The sequence below is a fragment of the Equus asinus genome, chromosome 14, assembly GCF_041296235.1.
Source record: "Equus asinus isolate D_3611 breed Donkey chromosome 14, EquAss-T2T_v2, whole genome shotgun sequence".
NCBI lineage: Eukaryota > Metazoa > Chordata > Mammalia > Perissodactyla > Equidae > Equus > Equus asinus.
Genome location: NC_091803.1, coordinates 22,230,511 through 22,256,676, shown reverse-complemented (window position 1 = coordinate 22,256,676; position 26,166 = coordinate 22,230,511). Strand labels below are relative to the sequence as shown.

The 26,166-nt window shown below is 41.8% G+C and overlaps 1 protein-coding gene across 9 annotated transcripts in view; it reads left to right on the top strand.

The window, feature by feature from the left end:
• Positions 1-26,166, top strand: part of CALN1 (calneuron 1) — a 524,370-nt gene that overhangs the window by 478,913 nt on the left and 19,291 nt on the right. For all 9 annotated transcript variants that reach the window (XM_070484485.1, XM_070484479.1, XM_070484478.1 and 6 more), the window contains one exon: positions 24,966-25,122. In XM_070484485.1, coding sequence (XP_070340586.1) covers positions 24,966-25,122 — 157 coding nt within the window. The remainder of the gene's footprint in view (positions 1-24,965; positions 25,123-26,166) is intronic.

Sequence of the window (26,166 nt, the reverse complement as noted above, 5' to 3'; positions counted from 1 at the left end):
AGGCAGAAAGAGTTGAGGGTCTTAGAGTCCTGGCGGGGGCAGGGGGAGCAGCAGCTGCCTTCTGGGGGGATCCCATGTTCCACTTTCAGTTGTCCTATGGAGCCGGGCTGCCCTTGTGTCCCTTGGGTCCTGAGAATTACTGTCATATCCTTCACTTCCTCTCCTAGGATTCTATGACCTCCTGCCCCTATCCTTCCAAAATAGCACCTGTTCACTGTTTAACTCAGTTTGAATGGATTTCTGTTTTTTGCAAAATTTCTACACTCAGACACTGAAGAGCCCTCAATGGTCAAATCACAGGTGTCCCTTACTTGAATGCCTGCATTCTTTACCAGGACACAAGCACTATCTGGACAATTTTCTCCACACTCTTGGCTTATCATTTTGTGACAGATGCTTGCATGATTTTTTACTTTTAAAAGGGCATTCTTTCAGAGGGGAAGGAAGATTACTTGAATAAAGACCTAAAACACACACACACACCCCCTAGTCAAACATAGAAAGGATGCATCCTAAATGTGGTTTTTTACCCCAAATGCTGCCATATATTTAATGCTAAAACAGTGCTACTGAAGGTTATCATTTATTGTTTTCCCTGTGCCAAGCACAACGATATATATTTTACAAATGCTGGTTCATTTCATCCTCACAACAACCCTATTAGTATTGTTCCCATTTTACAGATAAGGACACTGAGGCTTGGCTCTGAGAGGCTCAGTAAAAGCCCAAGAAGACCCAATGGTCAAATCACAGGTGTCCCTTACTTGAATGCCTGCATTCTTTACCAGGACACAAGCACTGTCTGGACAATTTTCTCCACACTCTTGGCTCTGCGGGATATGAATAGCTGTTCATTTCTGTTCAAATGCTTTCATCGCAAGTAGCAAAAGCACCAGTTCAAACTGGCTTAAAGGGTGAGGAATGACCTCAGAAAACAAAGTCCAGAGTTGTGGAGCTTCAGGGTTGGCTGAGTCAGTGCCTTTGACTCTGTTCCTCCTCCTTGGTGTTGACATCTGTGCAGATTGTTCCCAAATATGGCCACAGCACTACAGTTCTTCTATGTGACCTTGGCAGTCTACTCATAGGCAAGTGGGTCCATCTTCCCATGCCTTGAATCTAGGCAGGCTTGTGACTTATTTTAACCAACAGAATGCAGTGAAAATGATGCTAGCTCAGAAAAGGCCATGCAGGACCTACCTTGTGTGCTGGAACACTCGCACTTGGAGCCCTGAATTGCCATGTCAGAAGTCCAACCACCCTGAGGCTGCCATGCCATGAGGAAGCTGTCACATGAGGAGGCCATGTGGAGGCTCTAGCGCTGGCAGTCCTAGTCTCAGAATCCTCCTAGCCCTGGCACCAGACTTGTGAGTGAAGGAGCCTGCAGATGATGCAACCCCAACTGTCAAGTTACCCCAGCTTTTGAGTCTTTCCAAATGAGGCCGCAGACATTGCAGAGCATAGACAAACTGTGACAACCAGAACAATGTCATTTTCATCCCGGTAACAAGATGATTGTAGCTATTACAGACATCACATCTAGACATGACAATACCCAGAGCTTAAATAGGGCCCATCGTTTTCTGTGGCTGTTATTCTCAAGACAGACAAAATACTTCCCAAGGGCCCTCAGCAGGCCTCATATCATGTCTCTTTGGACAAAAGTGGGTCACATGCCCCCCTGGGACAGGATGGATGTTAGGGACAATCTCAATGTCTATGATAATATGACCTGAGAAAAGTTTCCCTGATTTAATTATTGGCAAACACTAGACTAAAAAAATTAAACCCATCTCTTAACTACAAGACTGCTCAGAAACATTTATGCTAACTGTATTTTTCATTTCTAGTAGGGGAAATCATATCCCATATTTCTCATTCATATTTACCATGAAAGTATTTTTACTTTTTATTTCTTTTTTTTTTTTTTGAAGAGCATTTCACTTCCTGGAACTATTTTCTACAGAACAAAATTTGGAAAAGACAATACAATTATATACAGCCTCTAAAGGCATTTCCATTAAAATCATAAACATGATAAATATGCCTGTTACCACAGCTATCATTTAATATTAATCCACTAACCAGTGCAATTAAATAAGAACTCTGCCCCTACTTTAATAAAGACGTAAGTACTTTTTGCCCCTTCTTATTCCTCCTGTTCCTACTTTTTGGTCTTTGTTTATGCAATATAGGATTTAGATCCAATTTACTAGGGTTAGATTATTGGATTTTCATATTGTGCCTTCCCTTTTAAGAAGTAGCCTCCTTATCTGAATTTTGTTCTATAGTCATGTTTGCAACATTTATTTTAAATTTTATATTTGGATGCTTTCGGTTCTCAGAAACAGTTCCTTTATACCGTGCTTTCCCCATTCTTGAATTCCTTATTTCAATTCATCTCTCAGGGGGCTGATGTGCATTTTAAGTAATTTATTTAAGAAAGGCGGTGAATTTTATCATTTCTGAGCTCCTGCATAGCTGATTTATGTTCTGTTGCCTTCGTGGATGAATTTATACAAGTGAAGCCTCACCAAGTGTCAAACTCTTAAGTAAAAGCCCATACCCCTAAAAACTCAGTGCTGTCTCTCCACTGTCCCTGGAGTTTGGAGTGGCACAGGACATGTCCAGGAAGGCCTGGTTTTCTTACCCTGCGCTTAACCTCCTTTTTATGACCAGAGGTTTGCCAAATGTTTTCTTTATTCTTGCGTTTGAAACACATCATGAAGCCATGTCTAAGAGTTGACATCTTTCAAATTATTTTACCTGGTTAACAATAAGCCCTAAAGATCTGGAGAACTACATTTTTAGGAGTAGGTTTTTTTCAATTATTTTGTTGAGGCCATAGCAGCAGCTTATAACATTGTTTAAATTTCAAGTGTACATTATTGTATTTCAGTTTCTGTATAGACTGCATCATGTTCACCACTGTCTAGTTTTTATCTGTCACCATACATATGTGCCTCTGTACCCCTTTCACCCTCCCCCAACCTCCTTTCCCTCTGGTAACCACTGATCTGTTCTCTTTATCCATGTGTTTGTTTATCTTCCACCTATGAGTGAAATCATACAGTATTTGTCTTTCTCTGACTTATTTCTCTCAGCATAGTACCCTCAGGGTCCATCCATATTGTTGCAAATGGCACAATTTTGTCTTTTTTTTATGGCTGAGTAGTATTCCATTATATATACCACATCTTCTTTATCCATTCTTCTGTTGATGGGCACTTGAGTTGCTTCCACATCTTGAGTATTGTGAATAGTGCTGAGATGAACAGAGGGGTACATATATCTGTTCGAATTATTGATTTCATGTTCTTTGGATAAATATCCAGTAGTAGAATAGCTGGATCATATGGTGTTTCTATTTTTCATTTTTTGAGAAATCTCCATCCTGTTTTCCATAGTGGCTGCACCAGATTGCATTCCCACCAGCAGTGTATGAGAGCTCCCTTTTCCAGGAGTATTTTTATTATTATATTTTTTGGTTATTGCTTCTGTTTTTTTCTTCTTGGCTCTTCTTTAGTATATTTCTATTCTATATCCTTCATATTTATCATCTCTTCTCATATGCTTTTCGTCCCTGAATTCTTCTTTTTGCATGTCAGAGCTCATGATATTTATTTTGCCATCTGAATCACTGAGTCCATCTTCTCTCCTATAAATCTTGCTCTTTACTGCTTCTGTTGTCATTTCTGCTATGGCATTATTAGATTTTTAAAACATTACTTCTTATATATTAACTAGTTTTCATCTAATCAACAAATATAAGTACATATGAATACTACAGGGAGTACAAAGCAATTGCTATGTAAATTTTACTTTTATTTCCTATATTTTTCAAAAGTATGTTTTTTTCATCTCCAAAGTTCTTGGTTCTTCTGCAATTTTTATACCTTAAATCCCTTTGACAGGTTGCAAACTTCGTTTCTGTGTTCATTTCCTCCAGTACCCATGACCTTTGCATAAAGAAAGATTAATAATGGAATAGAACTTGCCATAAACTAGTACAAGTCTCAGCGAGCTAGCAGCGTCTCTTGAGTGTGGAGAGAGCCGGCAGCATGGGCAAGTCCATTAGGGGAAGTTCACCTCTGCAGGGCTGCTTCTCCATGAAGGGTGAAGCCAGTGAAACCAGGTCAGCTTTGCTTCCTTTGTTTTCTATTGGACCTGACCTTCACTCCAGAGCCACATCCAGCTGTGTGACCTTTTTCTTTGCGCTGCTTCCTGCTCCCATCTTGTGGTTACTCTTGCCATTGGAATTCCAAATGTATCAATTAATGTGGCACAACGATGCTGCACAACACATTGCCCCCAAACTCAATGACATTTAACAAGAAGTGCTTAGACTGATGTTCAGGGGTCTGCAAGTCAGCTGAGGCTCAGTTGGAGGCTCTGCTTCTAGTATAAGTTGGGTTCAGGTCTACTCCACACCATTCTGGGCCAAGGCTGCAGAAACTCAGGGAAAGTTTTTCTCATTGAGATGACCTTGGTGGGCATGCCCAACTGCCTCTGCTCATGCCACATCTTCTAACATCTCATTGCCCAAAGCAAGTCGCAGGACCAAGTCCAACACTAATGGGGCAAGAATATACTCCAATCACAGTAGAAGTATGAGGAGTAAATATTTGCTTTGTAATAATTCAAATTATAATACCTAGCTCTTCTCCAATGTGATGATCCACAGTGGTAAAGAGCTATCTAATGGGATGTCCTTGGTCTATCTCACTTATCTCCTGATACCCTCACATTGCCAAATCTGGTGGGGTTGGTATATTTCTTCCAGAATCCTTCATCTTGACTCCCTAACTTCGACATGATCTCAACCTTCCTTTTTAAATGTCTGGAGCTGGTGATTTTATGGTCTCAGTTATCTTTTTTTCTATAAAATGTTTGTCTTGAGCTAATTAAAATTTCATAGGCAACAAATAAAATTTTAAAAGATGAGGCTGGGGTGTATAATTGAATCCAATAAATGCAGCATTTCACAGCTTTGCTGTGTGCACAGTTTGTGATCTGAGAGGCAATGCCACCTGCCACATGTGTGACTTGTTCATTAAAAGGGAGAGACTATGGCTTGACCACAGTCTAAGTCTGTCATCTGGTTCCTAAATTGGAAATTTCTACGACTTACCCATGTGTGATATTTGTGATCTGGTTACTAACAGAGAGAGTTGTAATTCCTGACCACATGCCTGATTTGTGATTTGGTGAGGCAAACAGGAGGAAGCACGACTTAGCCAAGTGCCATACTAGTGATCTGGTTACTAAACAGGGGACCATACAGCTCAACCATATGTTGTATTTGTGATCCGTTACTAAAACACAAGGCCAGGGGCTTCACCAAGTGCCATGTTTGGGATATGGTTACTAAAACAGAGTGCCATACCACATTCCCACACACCATATTTGGGTTCAAATTACTACAACAAAGGGCATATGGCTTAACACAGTCTGCATTTGTGATCTGGTTCATGAGCAGAGGGCCATGGGCTTAACCTTGGACTCCTGTCTGATTGTTTGCGGGAGGAGGAAGGAGTCTCTGAACTGCATGGGGTTTCCTCTGGGAACCAAAACTGGGTCAAGGATATTCTAACTAATTTTGGATTCTAAGAAGAAAATAACCACCTTAGTTTCACTTCTCAATCTCAGAACAAAGTATCTTTGTTTTCTTAATTTTTAACAATTGATGCTAATATTTTTATAGCATGGAAGGGACACACAGTCCAACATTGCCATTCCTTCATATCACTTCTATAAATTCATTTCTTTTCTACTCTCCATTCAGCCTAGACCCATTTAATTTTGGTCTTCTGATTCTTTATCCTCTATTTGGTCATCTTTTCTTTTCTTCATTCATTTTACATCCCATATTTTCCATTCTTTAAGTCTCATAATTGTCATTAGATTTTATCCAGTTCCTCTTCTTCCTTTCACGTTGATATGAATTCATGGCCTATTTGGTTGAGTATTTCCATTCGCCGTGTTTTTCTTTGTGCATGGGGATTTTCCTCAATGCATTGGTTGTTTTACCTATTTCGCAAGACAATATGCACTTGTTCTTTCATTCAACAAATATTGATCTACGGCTAACTTTTCTAGGTACTGTGGAGATAAAACCGCCAACAGGACACATCTTTATCATCCAGGATCTTATGATCTAATGAACAAAACAGAAAAGTCAGCAGGCAATTTTCATATGCTGTTGTAGCTGCTGTGATAAAGTTGAGTATGGAATAACATGGATCATATATGAAGGGAAGCATGTCCAAACTCAGGGAATTCAAGAAAGCTTGCCAGAGGAATGTCAGAGAAATTGAGGCCTGAAGAAGGAATTGGTTTGGAGGAGGACGTGGGTCAGAGAATGGTGTTCCAGACAGAGGGAATAGGCAGAAGCCCAGAGATGAAAGAAAACCTGATGCACATGGCAGCCTCAGAGCTCAGAAAGGTCGGCACGTGCACAGCACGTTCAGGGGTGGGATGCGGCAGGACAAGATGGCAGGGCCAGATGACAGAAGCACCTGGGAAGCTGTGTTAAAGAACTTGGATTCTATGATGAAAGGACCAGGGGGTCATTTAAGGGTTTCCAGCAGGTCACCTTAGCTTCTGGGACCTTGTTTCAGAACAGGCACCTGTATCTGGAAAGGTCACAGTCCTTACAGACATAATCAAGGTAAATCCAAACCTCATTCGTTTGTTCAACCCGAGCAGATCTCCATTTCTTTATCTGTCAGAAATGGCTTTCCTCTTTATCTGAAGATAGTCACTAAGAATTACTTGTCTAGGGTCATGGGTGTGGTAAAAGGCACGCTCCAGAATGAGCCAAGTAATGCAATGACATCTCATCCTAATTCTTTGCTGAATGCCAGATGGAAGCTGTCAAGAGAATCCTAAAAGCCTAAATGACATTCTTTAAATGAGAAAAAAGCAAGTGTGCTCCTGCCACGAGGAGCTTAAGTCTCCCTGTTCTCAGACAGAATTATGTGTTGGCCAACTTCAGCCTGCAGCCTGGAGCAGGGATGAGCCTAAATACAGAGATGAGATTGGATATCACGTCATTAATAGGCCTATCAAAGTTATGTCTTGTATTTGTATTACTTTGCATTTTTCATTTAAAAAGTTAACATTTCTTGTTTTATTTGATACTCACAAAATCTCTATGAGGTGGATGAGGCAGGTATTCTTCCTACTGTTATTGTTATTATTATCTCATTATTACTATTCTTACTATTATTTTTATTATTACTCTTATCTATTAAATGGATGAGGAAACAGATTCTGAGCTATTAAGTGACCCAAGGACATTCCACTAGTTAGTGGCAGAAGCCAGCCTAGATGATAAGTCTGTTGAGTCCCTGCACAGGACGTTTCCATCAACCACTCACTCAAATACACTGAACCGCTCTCTGCATTTATTTGTGTGGGGATGCAGAGAACTCAGCTGATTAATCTCATTTTCTGGAACTGCTGATGTTGCCAACTAAGGTTGATGCAAGAACTCTGGACTTGGAATCAGGGCGTCGGTTAAGTCTTACCTCTGTGATAACTAACCAAGTGACTTTGGTTCCACTCACCTTTTCATGTGTGAGCCACAACAAAGCAAAGGGTCACGGAAGCAAAATGTATAAAGTACAAGGAACCAGGCATTTTATAATAAACAGAGGTTTATCCACAGAACAACCCGATGATATAATACCATGATCTCTATATTTCACAGGGGAAAACTGAGGAAGAGAGAAGTTTAGTGAATTTTACTGGGTCACACAGCCACTACCTGATGGTGTCTGAACAGAAACCAAGGTCATGGGCCTTTTCTCAATTTATTCCTTCTAAGAGCTTATTCACTGCCACACACACACACACACACACACACACACTGTGTTTCCTGGCTTCTTCATTTTGCCTTCACCATCAGTCAGATCTGTCATACGTGCTTGCTGTAACACACTATTTCACATTAACAGCATGAACCACTGTGGCCATCAGCACATCCTTTTAGATGTACAAAGGGGAATTTTGTGTGTGTTTTTATTCTCTAGAGTTTCTGTAGAATGTGACTATTTTCCTATGTCTTCCTGCTTGTTTCCCATTTTCTTATTTCATCGTTCGGACTCCACAGACTCTGCACACATCTCCCAGGGGTCAAAGAGAGTGGGCTCCCTGTTGGACCCCTCTGCCTGTCTCACGGGAACCAGCTCTTTGGGAGAGTTTCACAGTTTACCCTCGGCCTCCAAACTGGGCAGTCCAGGGCTGTGCCACCCTCGCCCGACCATCCACAGCATACCCTGTGCCCAAACTCTTGAAGATGAGATGAGTTCTTCCCAGACCTAAGTGAGCTCTTGGCAAAAATGCCTTTACTTTATAACAAAAACCAAACATGAACCTGTATTAGATTCTTATTGCTGCTATAACAAATTACCACAAAATTTGTGGCTTAAAACAACACAAATTTATTCTCCTAGAGATCAAAAGTCTGACATCAGTCTCACAGGGCTAAAATCAAGGTGTTGGTGAGGCTGCATTCTTCCCGGAGGCTCTGAGGGAGAAAGTCTGTCTCCTCAGCGTGTCCAGCCTCTGATGACTGCCTGCATTCATGGTTCATGGTCCCTTCCTCCATCTTCAAGTACATCACTCACATCTCTGCTTCCTTCATCATATTGCCTCTCCTCTTGAGCCAAATCTCCCCCTGCCTCCCTCTTGTAGGACCCTTATGATTCCATTTAGGGCCCACTGAGATAATGCAGTGTGATCTCCCCATCTCAAGGTCCTTACCGTAGTCACGTCTACAAAGTCCCTTTTATCACATAAAGGATTAGATTTACAGGTTCCCGGGATTAGGACGTGGGTATCTTTGGGCCATTATTCAGCTTACCACAAAACCCACTTCCAGGAGGGCAGAAAAATGACTGTTCTCTGGAGTTCTCCTAGGTTCACACTCCAGCGGGACAGATCAAATGGTGGAAAGGGCTGAGCACGAGCAGATTCTTCTTTCAGTCGAAGGCTCCTGTCACAATGGCGGTCGAAATCTGGAGCAGAGAGCTGCTAATGGGCCTCTCCTCTGACCTGTACTCAGAAACCAGACCTTTAATTTTACCCTAGAGAATGCACTTCGGGCAGCAATTCTCTCCTTTTTGAAAGAAGGAACACGTTCCTGATTCCTACTTTGAGAAATGCTCCTGGCAGACCAATGTGCCCTCTGCTCCCCTCCAGCTCAGCCCTCGCTCACTGCCCTCCAGCCCCTCCAGCCCCTCCGGCTGGAAGCCCAAGTGAGTGCCCGTCTCGTGGCCTTGGCACTCAGCACTCCCTGTGCCTGGAATGCCCTCCCCCCGAATATCCCCCATCCACCCTCACCTCCTCTGTCTCTGCCCACATGGCTCCTTCTTGGGGAGAGCTTTCCTGACGTGCTCATTTAAAACCACAGCTCCCCCAAGACCTCCTAGCCTCCTTCCTGCTTCCCTTGCACACAGCTTGTCCCACCGGCAGACATTCTGTTTCACTTGTTTCTTCACATACTTTCAGTCTTTCCCAACAACACTATCAGCTCCACGAGTACAGCAAGTTTTCTCTGTCCTGTCTCTGAAGTATCCCCAGTGCCTAGAACAGCGCCTGGCACTCAGTAGGTTCTCTGTATGTATTTGTTGAATAAGTGAAAGAGAAACAAACCGAGACAGTAAACATCCTCGCCAGTCAGAGTCTGGGGTTGGCCTGTGGCTCCCTCCCTGTCATAGGAGAATGTGGCCAGCACGTTTCAACAGCAGCATCAGGGAGAGCAAGGCACACACCCCGAATCCAAGTTCAGATTAAAGCAGCAGAGAATGTGGCCCTGGCAGAGAGGGAGCAGAAGGCATGTGCACAGACGATTCATGCTAAATCCGAAATCCTTTATCTCACTCGTGGGCTCCTTGTCTTTGGCTACATTATTTAACCTCTCTGAGCTCCAACATATTCATCTGTAAAATGGGCATAAGTAGCCTGCACTAGCTCAGTGAGTAACCCCTGGGAGGCTTAAATGAGGCCACGCCTGGCACAGAGGATGCTCCCCCTACATCTAGCCTCTCCTCCTACCAGCTATCAGACACGCTAGCTGGAAACGAGGCATCAGGCACCTGAAGAGTTTGGTTCTGGTCCCTTCTCAGATCTGCAGCCAGAGGACCCATCTTTGGGCACAGCTCCTAGGCAAGCCCTGTGTATATACCGATCTTCATCTAGAAAGGCACTGCCAATGGAATTATGACCCCCTCTTACCCATACTAGTGAAACTTCATGTCTTATGTGGAGCCTGGGTTCTGTGACAAGGCAAAAGCCACATAGAGTCAAAGTAACCCTGGACTCTGGCTACACAGCATCAGTATGTGCGGCAGGGCCAGCTTTTCCTCCAGGGCGTGGAGACCATTCTTCATCTGAGCATCACTGATGTGGCTGGCTTGTGTTTCACCACTGCTGCCCTCAGTGGGTTGAACCACCACACATGGAGAAGCCTGTGGGCAATGAGAACAGTGGGAAGACAAATGCCCACCTCTCCTTACTGAGTGCTCAGCGGGTGTTCTCTCCCACCTGCCCTGTTGTCAATTCCCTTAAAGAGGAGCAGAGGGAGAATCCCTCAGCCAGCGGCTGAGCTGCTTTAGGAGCAGACCCTGGAGAGGGGCACCTGCCCAGGGTTTAGCTGGGGTAGGTCAAAGTGCCTCCATGCTTTCATTCAGAATGGTGGGTCTTTCCTGGGGGCAAAGCCTTTCAATGTCAGCACAGATTCTGAGCCACACATCTGCTTCATAGGTCTTGCAGTTAGTGGGAAATTTCTTCCAGACTGTGGCTCATAGGTGCTCAATCTTAGTTTTGGTGTGATTGTGAATTTTCATCTTTTTCTGAGTCACCACTGCATTCCAGGGGGAGTTTACAGAGGCTGAGCCACATGTTAAGACCCAATCCCCGAGCTAACATGGACTGATTCCTTACAGGGCTAAAGAACACAGTACACTCCTCTCTCTCGGTTCTCGTGTCCCCCACACCAAGTTGGGGGAAACCTGCACAAGTCCGGATGGATCCATCCCCTCACAGCCTAGTGCCCCCTGTTTTTCAGTTCCTTTACCAACCTCCCATTCCTTTGCTCAACCTGCTCATCTGGCCCAAGGCGTGCCTGCCTCTTTGCTCGTGGTGGGGAGGGGTCTCCCAATGCCTTGCATTCCAATCTCCCTGTGTAATTCTTGGAAATTACAAGAAAACTGGGGAAATCTTGGAGCCAGGAAGGACTCGGAAGTCTCTCTGGTGATGCTGGTGTCTCCTGTATTTCTCATGCCGACACCACTGGCAGGCTGATGGCAGGACACACCCTTTGGGGGTCTTCTTATTAGACGGGGAGGCTGTGTTGCCCCTGGTGTGGGGCCCAGCATGAAAGGGAAGGTACAGGCAGGAAATTCTGTAGATCTAATGACCTTGGGTGGCCTTGCCACATTGGTGCTTGGGGCACACTTAGAAAATGGCTGTGTTTTTATGCCACACCGAGATAAATGGATGAGAGTGCTCAGCCACATGGGCGCAACTCTGGCTGCCCAAGATCCTGTCCAGATGCCTCAGACTACAAGGCTTTCTACCGTGGCTGTAGGAACTGTGACCAATTCCATCCCCTGGATGAGAAGCTCTGACCACTGATCTTCCAGGCAGTGCTCTCTCGGTAGGATGATGCCTTTGGTGGAGAGGCAGAGAGAAGAATAAAGGTAGACAAGGTTCTGGAACTTATTCAGCCCATCCTCCTCTCCAGAGGAGAAGGAACTGTGTCATCAAACTAATTCCACACCTTCTGTGAAAGCTGAAATGAGTTTGGATTCACCTAAAATCTGGTCAGGGAAGATGTGGCCGCCAGCTGTGCAGGTCCCCACATGAGGCAGAGATGAAGAATGGAGGCATAGACCTCACAGAGCTGAGCACCTGGCAGAGAGCAGAGAGCTCCGTCCTTCCAGGGGCCACATTTCCTCTTATCAAGAATTCAGGGCTTGGCTGGAGACTCAGGCACCCCTGAGCTTCCTCTTGCAGCAGGAAAACACATTCAATTACTGTGTTCTTTCACCTTGAAGTGGTAGGGAATCTGAACACGGGAAGTCCCATTGCACAGGGCGCTCTTCCTGGCCTTCTCACAGATTCAGGGGCACATTGAGTGGGGAGGGAAGGTACATAGGAAAGATTGTGCTTTGGAGCAAATGGAGGATTCACGTTTATTCAATCAACAAATATCTGCTGTCCATCCAGCTGGAGCAAGGCTCTGTGATAGACTGGTGGTAAACACTGTGTAAGATGCAGTACATGCCCTCAGAGGGCCCATCAGCTCCTGGCAGAGGCTGATAAACAGAGAAAAATAGCTCCCAGTGGGAAGAGCAGTGACAAAGAGTTCTGGGAAGCCAGACGCACCTGTGCTTATGCTGCCCTCATTAAGGCCCCCTGAACTGGTGGAGGAAGGTGGACTGAGAGGGGCCAGCTTGCAGTCACTATTGTGTTCCTCCCTCTGTCAGACCAGAACAAAGGACCCCAAAAAGGCTGGGGACATCCTTTGACTCTCCTCCACTGTTTACACCTAATTCCCAGACACAGTGCCTGCCCAGAAGAGAAAAACAGAGGAGATCCTGAAAGAATGATCTTGTCTGCCTGTCAACACAAGCACTGCCTGCCCTCGGAGTGCCATCAAGTCCTCTGTCTCGGCACCTATTTGGAGACTGTAATTCCCAGCATACAGTGAGACGGAGAGCACAGCAGGAAGGCCTAGGGGGATCTGTCACCTTGGTGGACAGCCACATGGGGGCAGCATGCCGTGGGGGAAGGTTCTCCTTTACTACTAGAACGTCACGTGCTTTTGTACAAACTTGGGTGAGCATCAGAATCCCTTGGAGGACATTTTAGAAACAGGTTGCTTAGGACGCACCCCCGATCCCTGCTTCAGTGGTCCTGGGGTGAGGCTGGAGAAATTGCATTCCAGACAGTTTCCAGGTACTGGTGGTCCAGGGAACACCTTTGAGAACCACTGCGCTAGACCAATCGAGGATACACAGCAGTCTTCCCAACTTAAGAGACCCATGCTTCCTGAGCAAGAGAGGATCTATTTCCACACAGGGGCACCTGAGGAATGGCTGCGGGAACTGCAGACTGAGCTCCCAGACACACACGGCTTCTGACGCTCAGCAAAAGTCCCCACAACTAACCAGGCGATGAGGGGCCAAGAACGTCGCATCCACTGTCTCAGGTGGCAAGTCCTGCATTTGGGCTGCCCGTCTCTCATTCACACATACGTACAAATAAACAGAAACACGGCAACTGTAACACTGGGCGGATTACAGTTTAGCCTGCTTAAGGCTAAGCGACGCAGAGGAGGAGCGTGGCTCTGAAGAGTGAATCAGGTGGGCATTGTAGAAGATGCCTATTTGATGTTCTTTAATATTTTAATCTTTAAAAGTGATGCAAGAGATTTGGGATCTATTGGGGAAAAAAAGCAGTGACCATAAGAGTCTGGGGCACAAAGAGAATGGACTAAAATAAGAAGAGTATGGAAGGAACCAAAATGGAGCTGCCGATTCAAAATCTTCACTGGAGGTAGTAGGAACAGAAGTAACAGTCAAAAAAGAAAAAATGAGTGGTGTGAAATATAAAACACCGAGATGGAAATGATTAGAGAAAAGATGAAAAATATGGAAACAAAGAACAGAAATCTAATTAAGAATGATTTGTGTTCTAGAGGAAGGAACCTATTAGACAGCACCGGGGAAAGACAGTAATCAGAATGGTGGTCAGGACACAGTCACGAAGCAGAAAAGGACAGCGGCATAGAAATTAAAAGCCCTCTCACAAAACTCCAGCCAAGATGAATGCTGGAACACGTAGCGTAACATGGCATGGAAAACATTTTTAAAATTTCATGGAGAATGAAATATTTCTACTAGTGTCCAGGGAGAAAAAAGAAATGGTCTTCAAAGTAAAAACTCAGGCCACCATCCAACTTCATTTCTCCTCCCCACTTAACCACAGAAGGAAGTGGAGACATTTCAAAAGAGCTTTGAGGCAAAAATTTGTGTGATTCTAGAATTTTACACCAAACTAAGTTGTCTGTCACAGGAGAAGGGGGAACAAAAGTATTATCAGATTATGAGAACTAAGAGAATGTAATGTTCACAAATGCTTTATTGTCAAACGATGTTTAAAAGTTCTCTAGCAGATATTTGGGTGAAAACCAGGTACTCAGGGTCGCGACGGTCATAGAAAAGCAGAAGTGAGCACTGAATCAATTAGATATAATTAAGTAGCAGTAGCTTTTATAAATTTTGTTACAAAATTAAATGCAGAAGCTAAATACTATTCTAGAAAAAGATGCAAATAGTAGAAAATGGGTCATAATAAATCTTATTTAATTTACAAAAACTGTAAGTGTCAGGGGGAAGAAAGTAAAGATATATAAATTTTCTTATCTTTATACAAGGAAAGTACAATTCAATTTCTTGAATTTGATAATATAAGAAATGCTGGCATAAGTAATGCATTTGATAAATGGAAAGATATCCACCAGTATAATCAAAACTAGGATGACTATAGGGTTTTGTTTTTTGTTTTGGGGGGGTTTTTTTGCAAAAGGCAAGGAAAATATAAAGAAGACTGAAGACTAGAATGCAGAAGATGAAATAACAGGAGTACAGCCAAACATGTTTATAACAATATATGAAAATGTAGTTAGACGCTACCATTGGAAGGGAAAACATCTCAAGTTCAATTTTATAAATCCAACTCTATTCTCTGTATAAGAGACATATCTGTTTAAAGAGACACGTGTTTAATAGTATACAGAAAGTTTAAAAACAAAAGGGTAGACATTTAGCAGAAAAATCAACACAAAAAGAAAACAAGCATGGCCATATTGATGTAAAAAATAGATTTTTTCAAAGAGAAGGTACTTAAATATTTTTTAATGGATGATTGTGTATATTGATAAAAGGCACACTACAGTTCTCCACCCAATTCCATGTGTAGGTTTTTTCCAACATCATCAAGCAATCTCCAACCCTAGCTGGGTGTCTTACAATTCAACTCAATTCTGACATATCCGAGGGGAGACAACGTCAGATTGCAGAGGTTAAGGGCTCCATCCCACGAGACTGTCCCCGTTCCCGCTTCAGTCACCAAAGATAAATCCAGGTTGTTACATGTGTACTTCTGACTCACTGGCTTTAAATCAGAAGTTCTCACTTCCCCCTTCTTGGGTTCAACTAATTTGCTAGAGCGGCTTACAGAACTCAGGAAACAGTTTACTCACTAGATTACAGGGTTATTGCAAAGGATATTAAAGGACACAAATCAAGGGCCAGATAAAGTGATACATACGGTGAGATCCCAAAGGAGCTTCTGTCCCTGTGGAGTTTGGGGCCTGGCACAGTGGTATGTGAAAGTGTTTTGGTTCACTAACCAAGAAGCTCTGAACCCCCTCCTTTGGAATTTTTACGGAGACATTGTTAAATAAGCACGATTGATTAAATCACTGGCCATTGGTGATTGATTCAACTTCCAGCCCCTTTCCCCTTCCTGGAAGTCAAGGAGTGGGACTGAAATTTCCCACGCTTTACTCATGGTTGGTTCCCCTGGGAACCAGGCCCTCCCCTCCCTTTTTAGGAGATTTCCAAAAGTCACCTCATTAACATAAATTCAGTTTTGGTTGAAAGGGGCTTGTTATGAATTACAAGACACTCATTTATGGTTCTGAAGCAATTTCAGGAACTAAGGACAAGAGACCAAATATTATAACAAGAAATGCTCCCATTGCTCTTATCATTTAGGAAATTCCAAAGGCTTTGGGAGCTGTGAGCCAGGCACCAGGAACCATGAACAGAGAACCAAAATATACATTTATTGTAAATCACAAGATCACACACACCCTGCCCATTCTTTAATGGAGGCTGCCCACCTGTTTATCTTAGTGTCCTCCCAGTGCCTTTCCTGGGCTTTTTCATACTCAGTAATCTTCCTGGAAGTTGCCATCCTTTCTGATGACTTTTATTATTATCTCTATGCAGATGACTTCCAAGTCTGTATCATTAGCCCATATGTATACATCCTACTACCTCCTGGGCTGTTCTACTGGGCTGTGCCTCCAGAACCTCCAATGAGCATGTCCAAATTTTAACTGTCACCTTTCTCTCTAAGCCTGTTCTTCCTCTGTTACCATTCAGCTCAACATACAGCCCAGGTGTCATCTTAACTGGCTCATTCTCCTTCACACTCCATACACAATGAATCATCAGGTCTTGTCAACCTTTCCAACATGGCTCTTGAATTCTCTCTGTCTCCATTGGCCACCATGGTTTCTAAACCTGTTATTTCAATAACCTGCCTGGTTGTCCTGCCCCTCGTACCAGCAAACAGTAATTTCTGTCAAGTTAAAACTTGATAAGGTAAATTTCTTTGATGAAAATCCTTTAGTGGTACCCTATTTTACCCAAAAGATAAAACTAAGCTCCATTCCTCGAAAAATTAAACAGAATTACCATATGACTCAGCAATTTCACTTCTGGGTATATAACCAAAAAAATCAAAAACAGGGACTTGAGCAGATATTTGTCCACCCACATTCATAGCAGCATTATCACCAACAGCCACGAGGTGGAAGCAGTGTAAGTGTCCATGGACGGATAAACAGATAAAATGTAGCACAGACACACAATGGAATATTGTTCAGTCTTAAAAAGGAGTAAAACTCTACAGCATGAAGATAAACCTTGGATACATGATGCTAAGTGAAATTAGCCAGTCACAAGAGGAAAAATACTGTATGATTCCAGTTACATAAGGCAGCTGAAGCAGTCAAATTCTTGTTTGACTTTCTTTCTCTTTTTTTTTAACCCCAGTTTTATTTCTTCTTAATAGAACAGATGATAGAAATGAAGTGAGGGAAATGGCGTACTCTACTTATGACAGATGCTTTAATATATTTTAATAACCTTGGTTGATAAATCTTTTTGTGGTTCTTAAAACAATTTTTTATTGAGGTAACGTTGGTTTATAATATTATATAAATTTCAAGTGTACATCATTATATTTTGATATCTGTATAGACTGCGTCATGTTAACCACCAAGTCTAGTTGCCATCTGTCACCATACATATGTGCCCCTTTACCCTCTCGCCCTCCCCCCACCCACTTCCCCTCCAGTAAATGGGACTCTATTCTTGAACTCTCTTTCTGTTAGTTCATTTTAGAGTATATAAATGCAACTGATTTTCATAAGTTGATTTTGTACCCTGCAACTTTGCTATAGTTGTTGATTATTTCTAATAGTTTTCCAATGGATTCTTTAGGGTTTTCTATATATAAAGTCATGTCATCTGCAAACAGCAAGAGTTTTACTTCTTCATTGTATGTTTGGATTCTTTTTATTTCTTTTTCTTGCCTAATTGCTCTGGCCAAAACCTCCAGTACTATGTTGAATAAGAGTGATGAGAGTGGGCACCCTTGTCTTGTTCCAGTTCTCAGAGGGATGGCTTTCAGTTTTTCCCCATTGAGTATGATGTTGGCTGTGGGCTTGTGATATATGGCCTTTATTATGTTGAGGTACTTTCCTTCTATACCCATTTTATTGAGAGTTTTTATCATAAATGGATGGTGGATCTTATCAGATACTTTCTCGGCATCTATTGATATTATCATGTGATTTTTATTCCTCATTTTGTGAATGTGGTATATCACATTGATTGATTTGCAGATGTTGAACCATCCCTGTGTCCCTGGTATAAATCCCACTTGATCATGGTGTATAATCTTTTTCATGTATTGCTGTATTCAGTTTGCCAATATTTTGTTGAGGATTTTAGCATCTATGTTCATCAGTGATATTGGCCTGTAATTTTCCTTCTTTGTGTTGTCCTTGGTGTCAGGGTGATGTTGGCCTCATAGAATGTGTTAAGAAGTGTTCCATGTTCCTCAATTTTCTGGAATAGTTTGAGAAGGATAGGTAATAAATCTTCTTTGAATGTTTGGTAGAATTCTCCAGAGAACCCATCTGGTCATGAGACTTTATTGTGGGGTTAGGTTTTTGATTACTGTTTCAGTCTCTTTACTTGTGACTGGTCTATTCAGATTCTCTCTTTCTTCTTGATTCAGTTTTGAGAGGTTGTAAGAGTCTAAGAACTTGTCCATTTCTTCTAGATTGTCCAATTTGTTGGCATATAGTTTTTCATAGTATTCTCTTATGGTCTTTTGCATTTCTGGGTATCCATTGTAATTTCTCCTGTTTCATTTCTAATTTTATTTATTTGAGACTTCTCTCTTTTTTTCTTAGTGAGTCTGACTGAGGGTTTGTCAATTTTGTTTATCTGCTCAAAGAACCAGCTCTGTTTCATTAATCCTTTCTACTGTCTTTTTTGTTTCACTTTCATTTAATTCTCCTCTAATTTTTATTATTTCCCTCCGACTGCTGAGTTTGGGCTTTGTTCTTCTTTTTCTAATTCTGTTAGGTGTAGTTTAAGATTGCTTATTTGAGATATTTCTTGTTTGTTAAGGTGGGCCTGTATTGCTATGAATTTCCCTCTTAGTACTGATTTTGCCGCATCCCATATAAGTTGGAATGGTGTGTTTTCATTTTCATTTGTCTCAAGATATTTCTTGATTTCTCCTTTAATTTCTTCAATGATCCATTGGTTGTTCAGTAGCATGTTGTTTAGTCTCCACATCTTTGTCCCTTTCCCAGCTTTTTTCTTGTAGTTGCTTTCTAGTTTCCTAGCATTATGGTTGGAAAAGATGCTTGATATGATTTCAGTCTTCTTGAGAAGAATGTGTAATCTGCTGTTTTTGGATGGATTTTTGTATATATATCAAGTCCATCTGCTCTAGTTTTTCATTTAATTCCACTATTTCTTTGTTGACTTTTTCTCTGGATGATCTATCCATTGATGTAAGTGGGGTGCTGAGGTCCCCTACTGTTATTATGTTGTTGTTAATATCTCCTTTTAGGTTTTTTAATAGTTGCTTTATGTACTTTGGGGCTCCTGTGTTGGGTGCATAAATATTTATATGTGTTATGTCTTCTTGGTGGAATGTCACTTTTATCATTATATATACCACTCTTGAAGTCTACTTTGTCTTCAAGGAAGGAATGGGGAGGTTTAAGTCTGGCAACACCTGATTTCTTTTGTTTGCCATTAGCTTGGAGTATCATCTTCTATCCCTTCACTCTGAGCCTTTGTTTGTCTTTAGAGCTGAGATGTGTTTCCTGGAGGCAGCATATGTTGGCTCTTGTGTTTCAATCCATCCAGCCATTCTGTGTCTTTTGATTGGAGAATTCAATCCATTTACATGTAGAGTAATTATTGATATATGAGAGCTTAATGCTGGATAATGGTCTACTTCTATTTTTTGTTTGTTTGTTGCATGTGGCTGTCTAGTTTTCCCAGCACAATTTATTGAAGTGACTTTCCTTTCTCCATTGTATGTTCTTGGCTCCTTTGTTGAAAATTAGCTGTTCATAGATGTGTGGGTTTATTTATCGCTCTCAATTCTGTTCCATTAATCTGTGTGTCTGTTTTTCTGCCAGTACCATGCTATTTTGATTCCTATAGCTTTGTAGTGTATTTTGAAATCTGGGAGTGTGGTAGCTCCAACTTTGTCTTTTTTCTCGGGATTCCTTTGGCTGTTGGGGGCTTTTGTTGTTCCACATAAATTTTAGGATTATTTGTTCTATTTCATGAAAAATGTCATTGAGATTCTGATTGGGATTGCATTGAATCTGTGAATTGCTTTAGGTATTATGGACCTTTTTACTATGTTAATTCTTCTAATCCACGAGCACAGAATATCTTTCCATTTCTTTATGTCTTCTTCAATTTCTTTCAATCATGTCTTATAGTTTTCAGTGTATAAGACTTTCACTTCCCTGGTTAAATTTATTTCTAGGTATTTTATTCTTATTATTGCAATTGTAAATGGGATTGTATTCTTGATTTCTCTTTCTGCTAGTTCATTGTTAGTAATAGAAGTGGAACTGATTTTTGTATGTTGATTTTGTACCCTGCAACTTTACTGTATTTGTTAATTATTTCTAATAGTTTTTTGATGGATTCTTTAAGGTTTTCTATATATAAAATCATGTCATCCAAAAATAGTGACAAGTTTACTTCTTCCTTTCCTACTTGGATCCTTTTTATTTCTTTTTCTTGCCTAATCGCTCTGGCTAGGACTTCCAATACTATGTTGAATAAGAGTGAGCATCCTTGTCTTATCGCTGTTCTTAGAAGGATCTCTTTCAGTTTTTCACCATTGAGTATGATGTTAGCTGTGGGTTGACTTTACATAGAAAGTAGAGTGGTTTTTGCCAGGGTTTGGGGAGGAAGGAATGGGGAGATAGTGTTTAATGGGTATGGAGTTTCAGTTTGGGAAGACGAAAAAGTTCTAGAGATGGATGGCGGTGATGGCTGTACAACACTGTGAATGTACTTAATGCCACTGAACTGTACACTTAAAAATGGATAAAATGGGGGCCAGCCCCATGGCTAAGTGGTTAAATTCGCATGCTCGGCTTCAGCGGCCCAGGGTTTCACCAGTTTGGATCCTGGCATGGACATGGCACTGCTCATAAGGCCATGCTGAAGTGGCATCCCACCTAGCACAACCAGAAGGACCACAACTATGATATACAACTATTTACTGGGGGGTTCTGGGGAGAAGAAGAAGAAGGGAGAAAAAAAAAAAGATTGGCAACAGATGTTAGCCCAGGTGCTAATCTTAAAAAAAAAAAAAAAAAAAAAAGGATAAAATGGGGGTAAGTTTCCCACAACAAAAAAATAAAAACAAAAACAACCAAGCTTGTCACCACGGCATAGAAGCCTTTATTGATTGGCACCCCACCTACAGCCCTCACCTCATCCCCTACCACCTTCTCCTACTGCTCTCGTCCTCCAAAGAACTTGACATGAGGCCATTCCATGTAGGTGTAGAGCCTTGCTTCCCTAGGCCTTGAAATGGTGTTCCCTCTGGCCGACATGCCCTTCTCCCCTCCCTTCTCCACACGCTTCTCCCACCCACCCCATTCACCTAGCGAACTCTTTTTCCCGGGTCTTAGATTGCATGCCTGTTCTCCAGGAAGGCTTCTAGGCCCCCCTCTCCCTTCCCCATGGGTTTCTAAGCCATCCTGTGCTTCCCGTGTCACAGTGCGTATCACCCTGAATTAAAATTGCCTATGTGCTTGTCTTTGGAGAGCAAGATTTATGTCTTGCTCACCTTTGTATCTCCATCTCAGTTTTGGCATGGAGTCATCCTCAATAACCATATGTTGGATTAGGAAATCAATCTTTTGGCACTAAAGAATATCCTCACTTAAGAAATATTAGGAGTATAAGAAAAATTTATGGAGATAGAATTCACAGACTTTAATATGTTACTCGTGGTCTTTGACAAATCAAGTAGTCCAAAAAAATTAAGTTATGGAAGATACTGATTATAATTATAAGGCTACTCAATATAATTAATAAAGATAAATATATTTGTATAATTGATCCTACAGAGATTCCACCATACTCCTTAGGTTCCTAAAAATAGGGGATGTACAGGCCAGGATCCACTAAAAACGGAATAAAACAACAAAAATCAAACCTGGAAGAAGGAAAAACAAATAAGATTATAAATACAAAATGATATATAAAAAGTATTGAGAGAACTTTAAAATTAGGGGACTACTGTGCATAGTTACATGCTAATAATAATAATATTTTGGCTGGTTTTCTGAAAGGAGACAAGATTCTGAAGTTGACTCAAGAAAATTAAAAGCTAAGTGGATTGATAATCATGGAAGAAATACTTGCTGGCATTATGTGCATATTGTTTGATAGTGATTTCTTTCAAACTTATAAAAGAGATCAATTCTGACAATATAGAAAACATATGGAATTCTACTCAACTAATTTTGTTTAAATGTTGGTATCCTAATATTAACACATGACCCAGATAGCCAAATAAAAGGAAAACTATATTTCTGGAATCCGCATCTTTCCTTCCCTTCTCACAGCCCCTGGCCAATGCTTTTTGTCTAATTTCTGAATTTCAGAAAATTCTCAGCTGGTTAGTTTTTCCAAGCACTCCAGTCCTTCAATTGGTCTTCTAGGAAACGGTTACTCGTTTTCTCAGAATCTCTTTGATTTCATCACTCTTCATCTCTGACCATGGCAGGGAAGGGGGTCCTAATTTTCTCATCTGTGAGGTCCGTCACCCTCACCATGCATCTTGCCAGCCCTCTCCCAGCACCCAGGCTGACAGCCACATGTTCCCCTATCAATGAAAGGGGGATTATACTGTAGCTCAACCCTGAGTGTATTTCAAAATTCACTTTTATAGTCAATAAACTGTGATGCAGAAAACAAATCCACTGCACAGCCCCCTTCAGTTCTTTTACTCATATAAATGGCTTTGAACTTGAGTCATTTAGAATTCCAGAAAATTGCAGTAACTCAATTTAATTTAATACTTAAAGCAAGGAAGAATTGCTTTACAAAGAAAGCAGAGGAAGAAATATGTCTAAAACTTTCTTTCATCCTGGTTCAGACTAACTTAAAATGTTGATTTCTGTCTTCATTCTTGGCTATGTTATACTGTAGAAATCCCAAAGTCTTAGTGGTTAACAACAGGGGTTTACTTCTCACTCAAATTATATGCCCTTCATGGGCTGATCCCACGCTGTGTTCATTCCAGGACCCAGGATGAAGGACCAGCCCTTATTTGGTGTAAGTGTTCTTTTGGCAGAAGAAAAAGAGAAATAGCAGAAAACATGGTGGCTTCAAGACTTCTTGGACTTTCATCACTTTCAAATATCACTTTCACTTTCACTGAATTGGCCAAAGCCTGCTGTCAATGGGCAGGGAGATATAATTCTGCCACGGAGAGTAAACCAAATAATTGGAAATAATATAACCTGTTACAATCCACATTCTTGCTCATAAGTATTTATTTCCCTCCCTTCTGCCACAAAATATACCCATCCTCTCCTCAAGAGAGACACCCAGTCTCATCCTATTACCACATGAGATTCAAGATCTAGAGTTTCATGATACACATCAAATCTGGGTGTGGCACCTCTTGATCTGGAGACATATGAACTAAAAAGACAAATTATACCCCCTCATACACACTCAACATAGGATGGTGGAACAGGGTCAGGCTAACTACTGCAAACATTCTCATCCACAAAGCAAAAAATGGGAGACACAGCCATCAAAGGTGCAGAGCAGTTCTGAAATCCTGTTGGGACAGACCTTGGGGTGAGGAATATTCCTTGTTTAGAACCTAGTTCTGCTTCCTGGATATTGCTCTTGATTTCACTGCAGTGATTTCAAGTATGATTCCCAGCCTCACCCTCTGAGAGATCTAGCCTTTTCTACTCCTTGTACTCATCTGATGAGGGAATTGGAAAATAGGCCCTTCTTGTGGCCGGTATAGTTTATCCTGATAATGGTGTGTACCCTTAGAACATTGGGACCTCAAAGATCATTTTACATTTTGAACAGTCATAGAGTCTTTTAATCCCAGGCTGTTGGCTCTTGGCCAGTACAACTCTCTCAAAAACGTAGTCATTTTCTTATCTATTCAGTTTCAATTGGTTTATGCTAATAGCCAAAACCACAAGTATTTTTGAAACATACTTCTTAAACTTAATAACCAGCTTCCTAGGAGAGTCACTTAACATATTCAAAGGTTTTAACAAGGGACACTTTGATTTGTTTTAATAAGCCTATATTATTATTTAAAGTATTGCTCACATTTTTCTTTTCCTAGGTGGACATGAGAAGCAACTGCTTCTTTCAACCCTGCAAGACCAGGAATTTCTGATTGTCTTTATTCCTGGCTTGGAAATCAACCAATTCTTTCCTGAGCTCGTCTCTTTCTTGTAGTACCCTTTCAGATGCAACCAGATGCAACCAGAGCATGCTATTTCCCAAACTTTTTACCTAAAGCCACAAACTCATTCAGTATATATCTGTCCTCCAAGTTATCATAGGCAACAATTTTACCAAATGCTTTGCTACTGCATAACATGGGTCATTACCTTCCAGTCTCCAATAACAATTATCTTATTTCCTACTGCCTAGCCCTAGAACCAATACACCGTATTATAGAATGTTTTTAGGGTAGCTTCTCACTTCTATGTATTAATTTCTGTATTGTTGACTTAAACTAAGTTATGCTGTGGTAGCAAACAAGCCCAAAATCTCTATGGCTAATAACAACAAAGGGTATTTCTTACGCACATTACTTGTCCTTTATGGGATAGCTGCAGATCTTCTCTACTTTATCCTCATTCTGGGACCCAGACAGAAGGAGCAGCCCCTCTGTGGGGCAGGTTGTGCTCACAGCAGAGGGAAAAGAACAAACAATAGAACTACACAATGACTCTCAAAGCTTTTATGTAACTGGATGTGGCATATGTGACTACTCACATTTCATTGGCTAAGAAAGTGACCCAGCTGGACGTGATAGATATGGAGCAGACGAGTTTAATTCCCTCACCAGGATAGGAGGAACCTGACTGGGAATGCGTCATGCCCCCTTCAGCTGTTCTTCCTCGTAAACACAGCTTTGAACTTGCATTTTATCTTGTTAGAACAAGATACATACTTAAAGCAAGATGGGAATTGCTGGCTTCTTGGGAGATGAAAAATTTTAGAGACGTATGCATTGTCTGAAGTGACACAACTCCAAAGCACAGGAGGCGTGGAGGGGTGGCAGCAGATGGCTGAGTGAGTGGGAAAGCAAACTAGCAGGTGGCTTTATGTTGCACTCACTGTGATCCCAATAAGTCCCTGCAAATTCACAAGAATGCTTGGAGCCGAACGTAACGGAAAGCTGCCCAGCTGATGTCCTGAAAATCTGAGAGAAGTTTCCAGAGAGCAGCTTTAGGCCTTGCCAGTTGTGGCCCAAGCTGAGTCCTCACCCTCTTGTGCCCCAGACCCTCTTACTCCTCTTTATCTCCACAGTTCGACATGCAAAGGATCACTCTGGAAGAGCTGAAGCACATCCTCTATCACGCCTTCCGGGACCACCTAACAATGAAGGACATTGAGAACATCATCATCAACGAGGAAGAGAGCCTGAATGAGACATCAGGGAATTGCCAGACAGAGTTTGAAGGCGGTAGGTATCCCCTGCTTCTGCTTCCTTCCTGGTCTGGGATAGGCCAACACCTCCACATCTTCTGTATGAAAAAATGTGTCTATAGTCTCCTGGGCTGAAGTGGCCTTGTACTGAAGCCACGAATCCAGGACTGAGGTTAAAAGATCCCTTTTGCAAAGATGCAGTAAGTTTCTTTTTTTCCAATTTTTTCCCGAAACTCCACATTCTTGCAGGATTGACCCTGTTCTTCTTGCAGTGACCCGCTGGGTCTGTGGTTAGATGTGTGGCTAGGTGGTATTTGCCTTTACTAAGTGGGGGCTGCATGGGGTGGTGGAAAGAGGCTGTTTAGGCTGTTGGTAAACTTGGATCAAGTTCAGTGGCAAATTGTGTGACCTTGGGCAGTAGTGTACCTTCTCTGAGTGTTTTCCTCGTCTATAAACATCAGGGTAATTATGTCTACCTCACACGATCCTTAGGAATGGATGACCTCTCTGCCATGCTCCCTGAATACACTGGTCAAAGAGCCCTGTTCATGAAAGGACTCTCATGAACTTAACCATGTAGTTACAGAGAAATAAGGCTCTCCTGAGGCCAAAAGAGAGACCCATGAGAGACCATTTTTCTTAGGCTCATGAAAGAAAATTTAAGAAAAAAAAAAAAAGCCACCTTATCCCCTAATCAGTAGAGAGTTCCCGGGAAGCTAAATAATTTCATCTCTCTTTCTAACTTTGAAAATCTGAGCTGCTTTAACAGCTCTGATGTACAAAACAATTCTATAATTACATTAAAACAGCATAGCAGGCTAACAACAATTTTTACCTTGTCCACTGCTGAGATTTCTTAAAGAGGCAAACTGTTTTTTTCTATTCTTTTTTCTGAACATTTGAACAAGTCAGTATATAGGTGGTAAGCTGTCACCTAGACACCAGCATGGCGTTTGGTTCCCTGGTCTTGGAGCTGGCCAGCGATTCATTCAGACCTGGGCTCCCATGGCCCTGTCGGGCCTGCCCTGCTGCATCACATGTCAGGATGAAAGGCCACAACAAGAAGAAACAGGAGATGGCT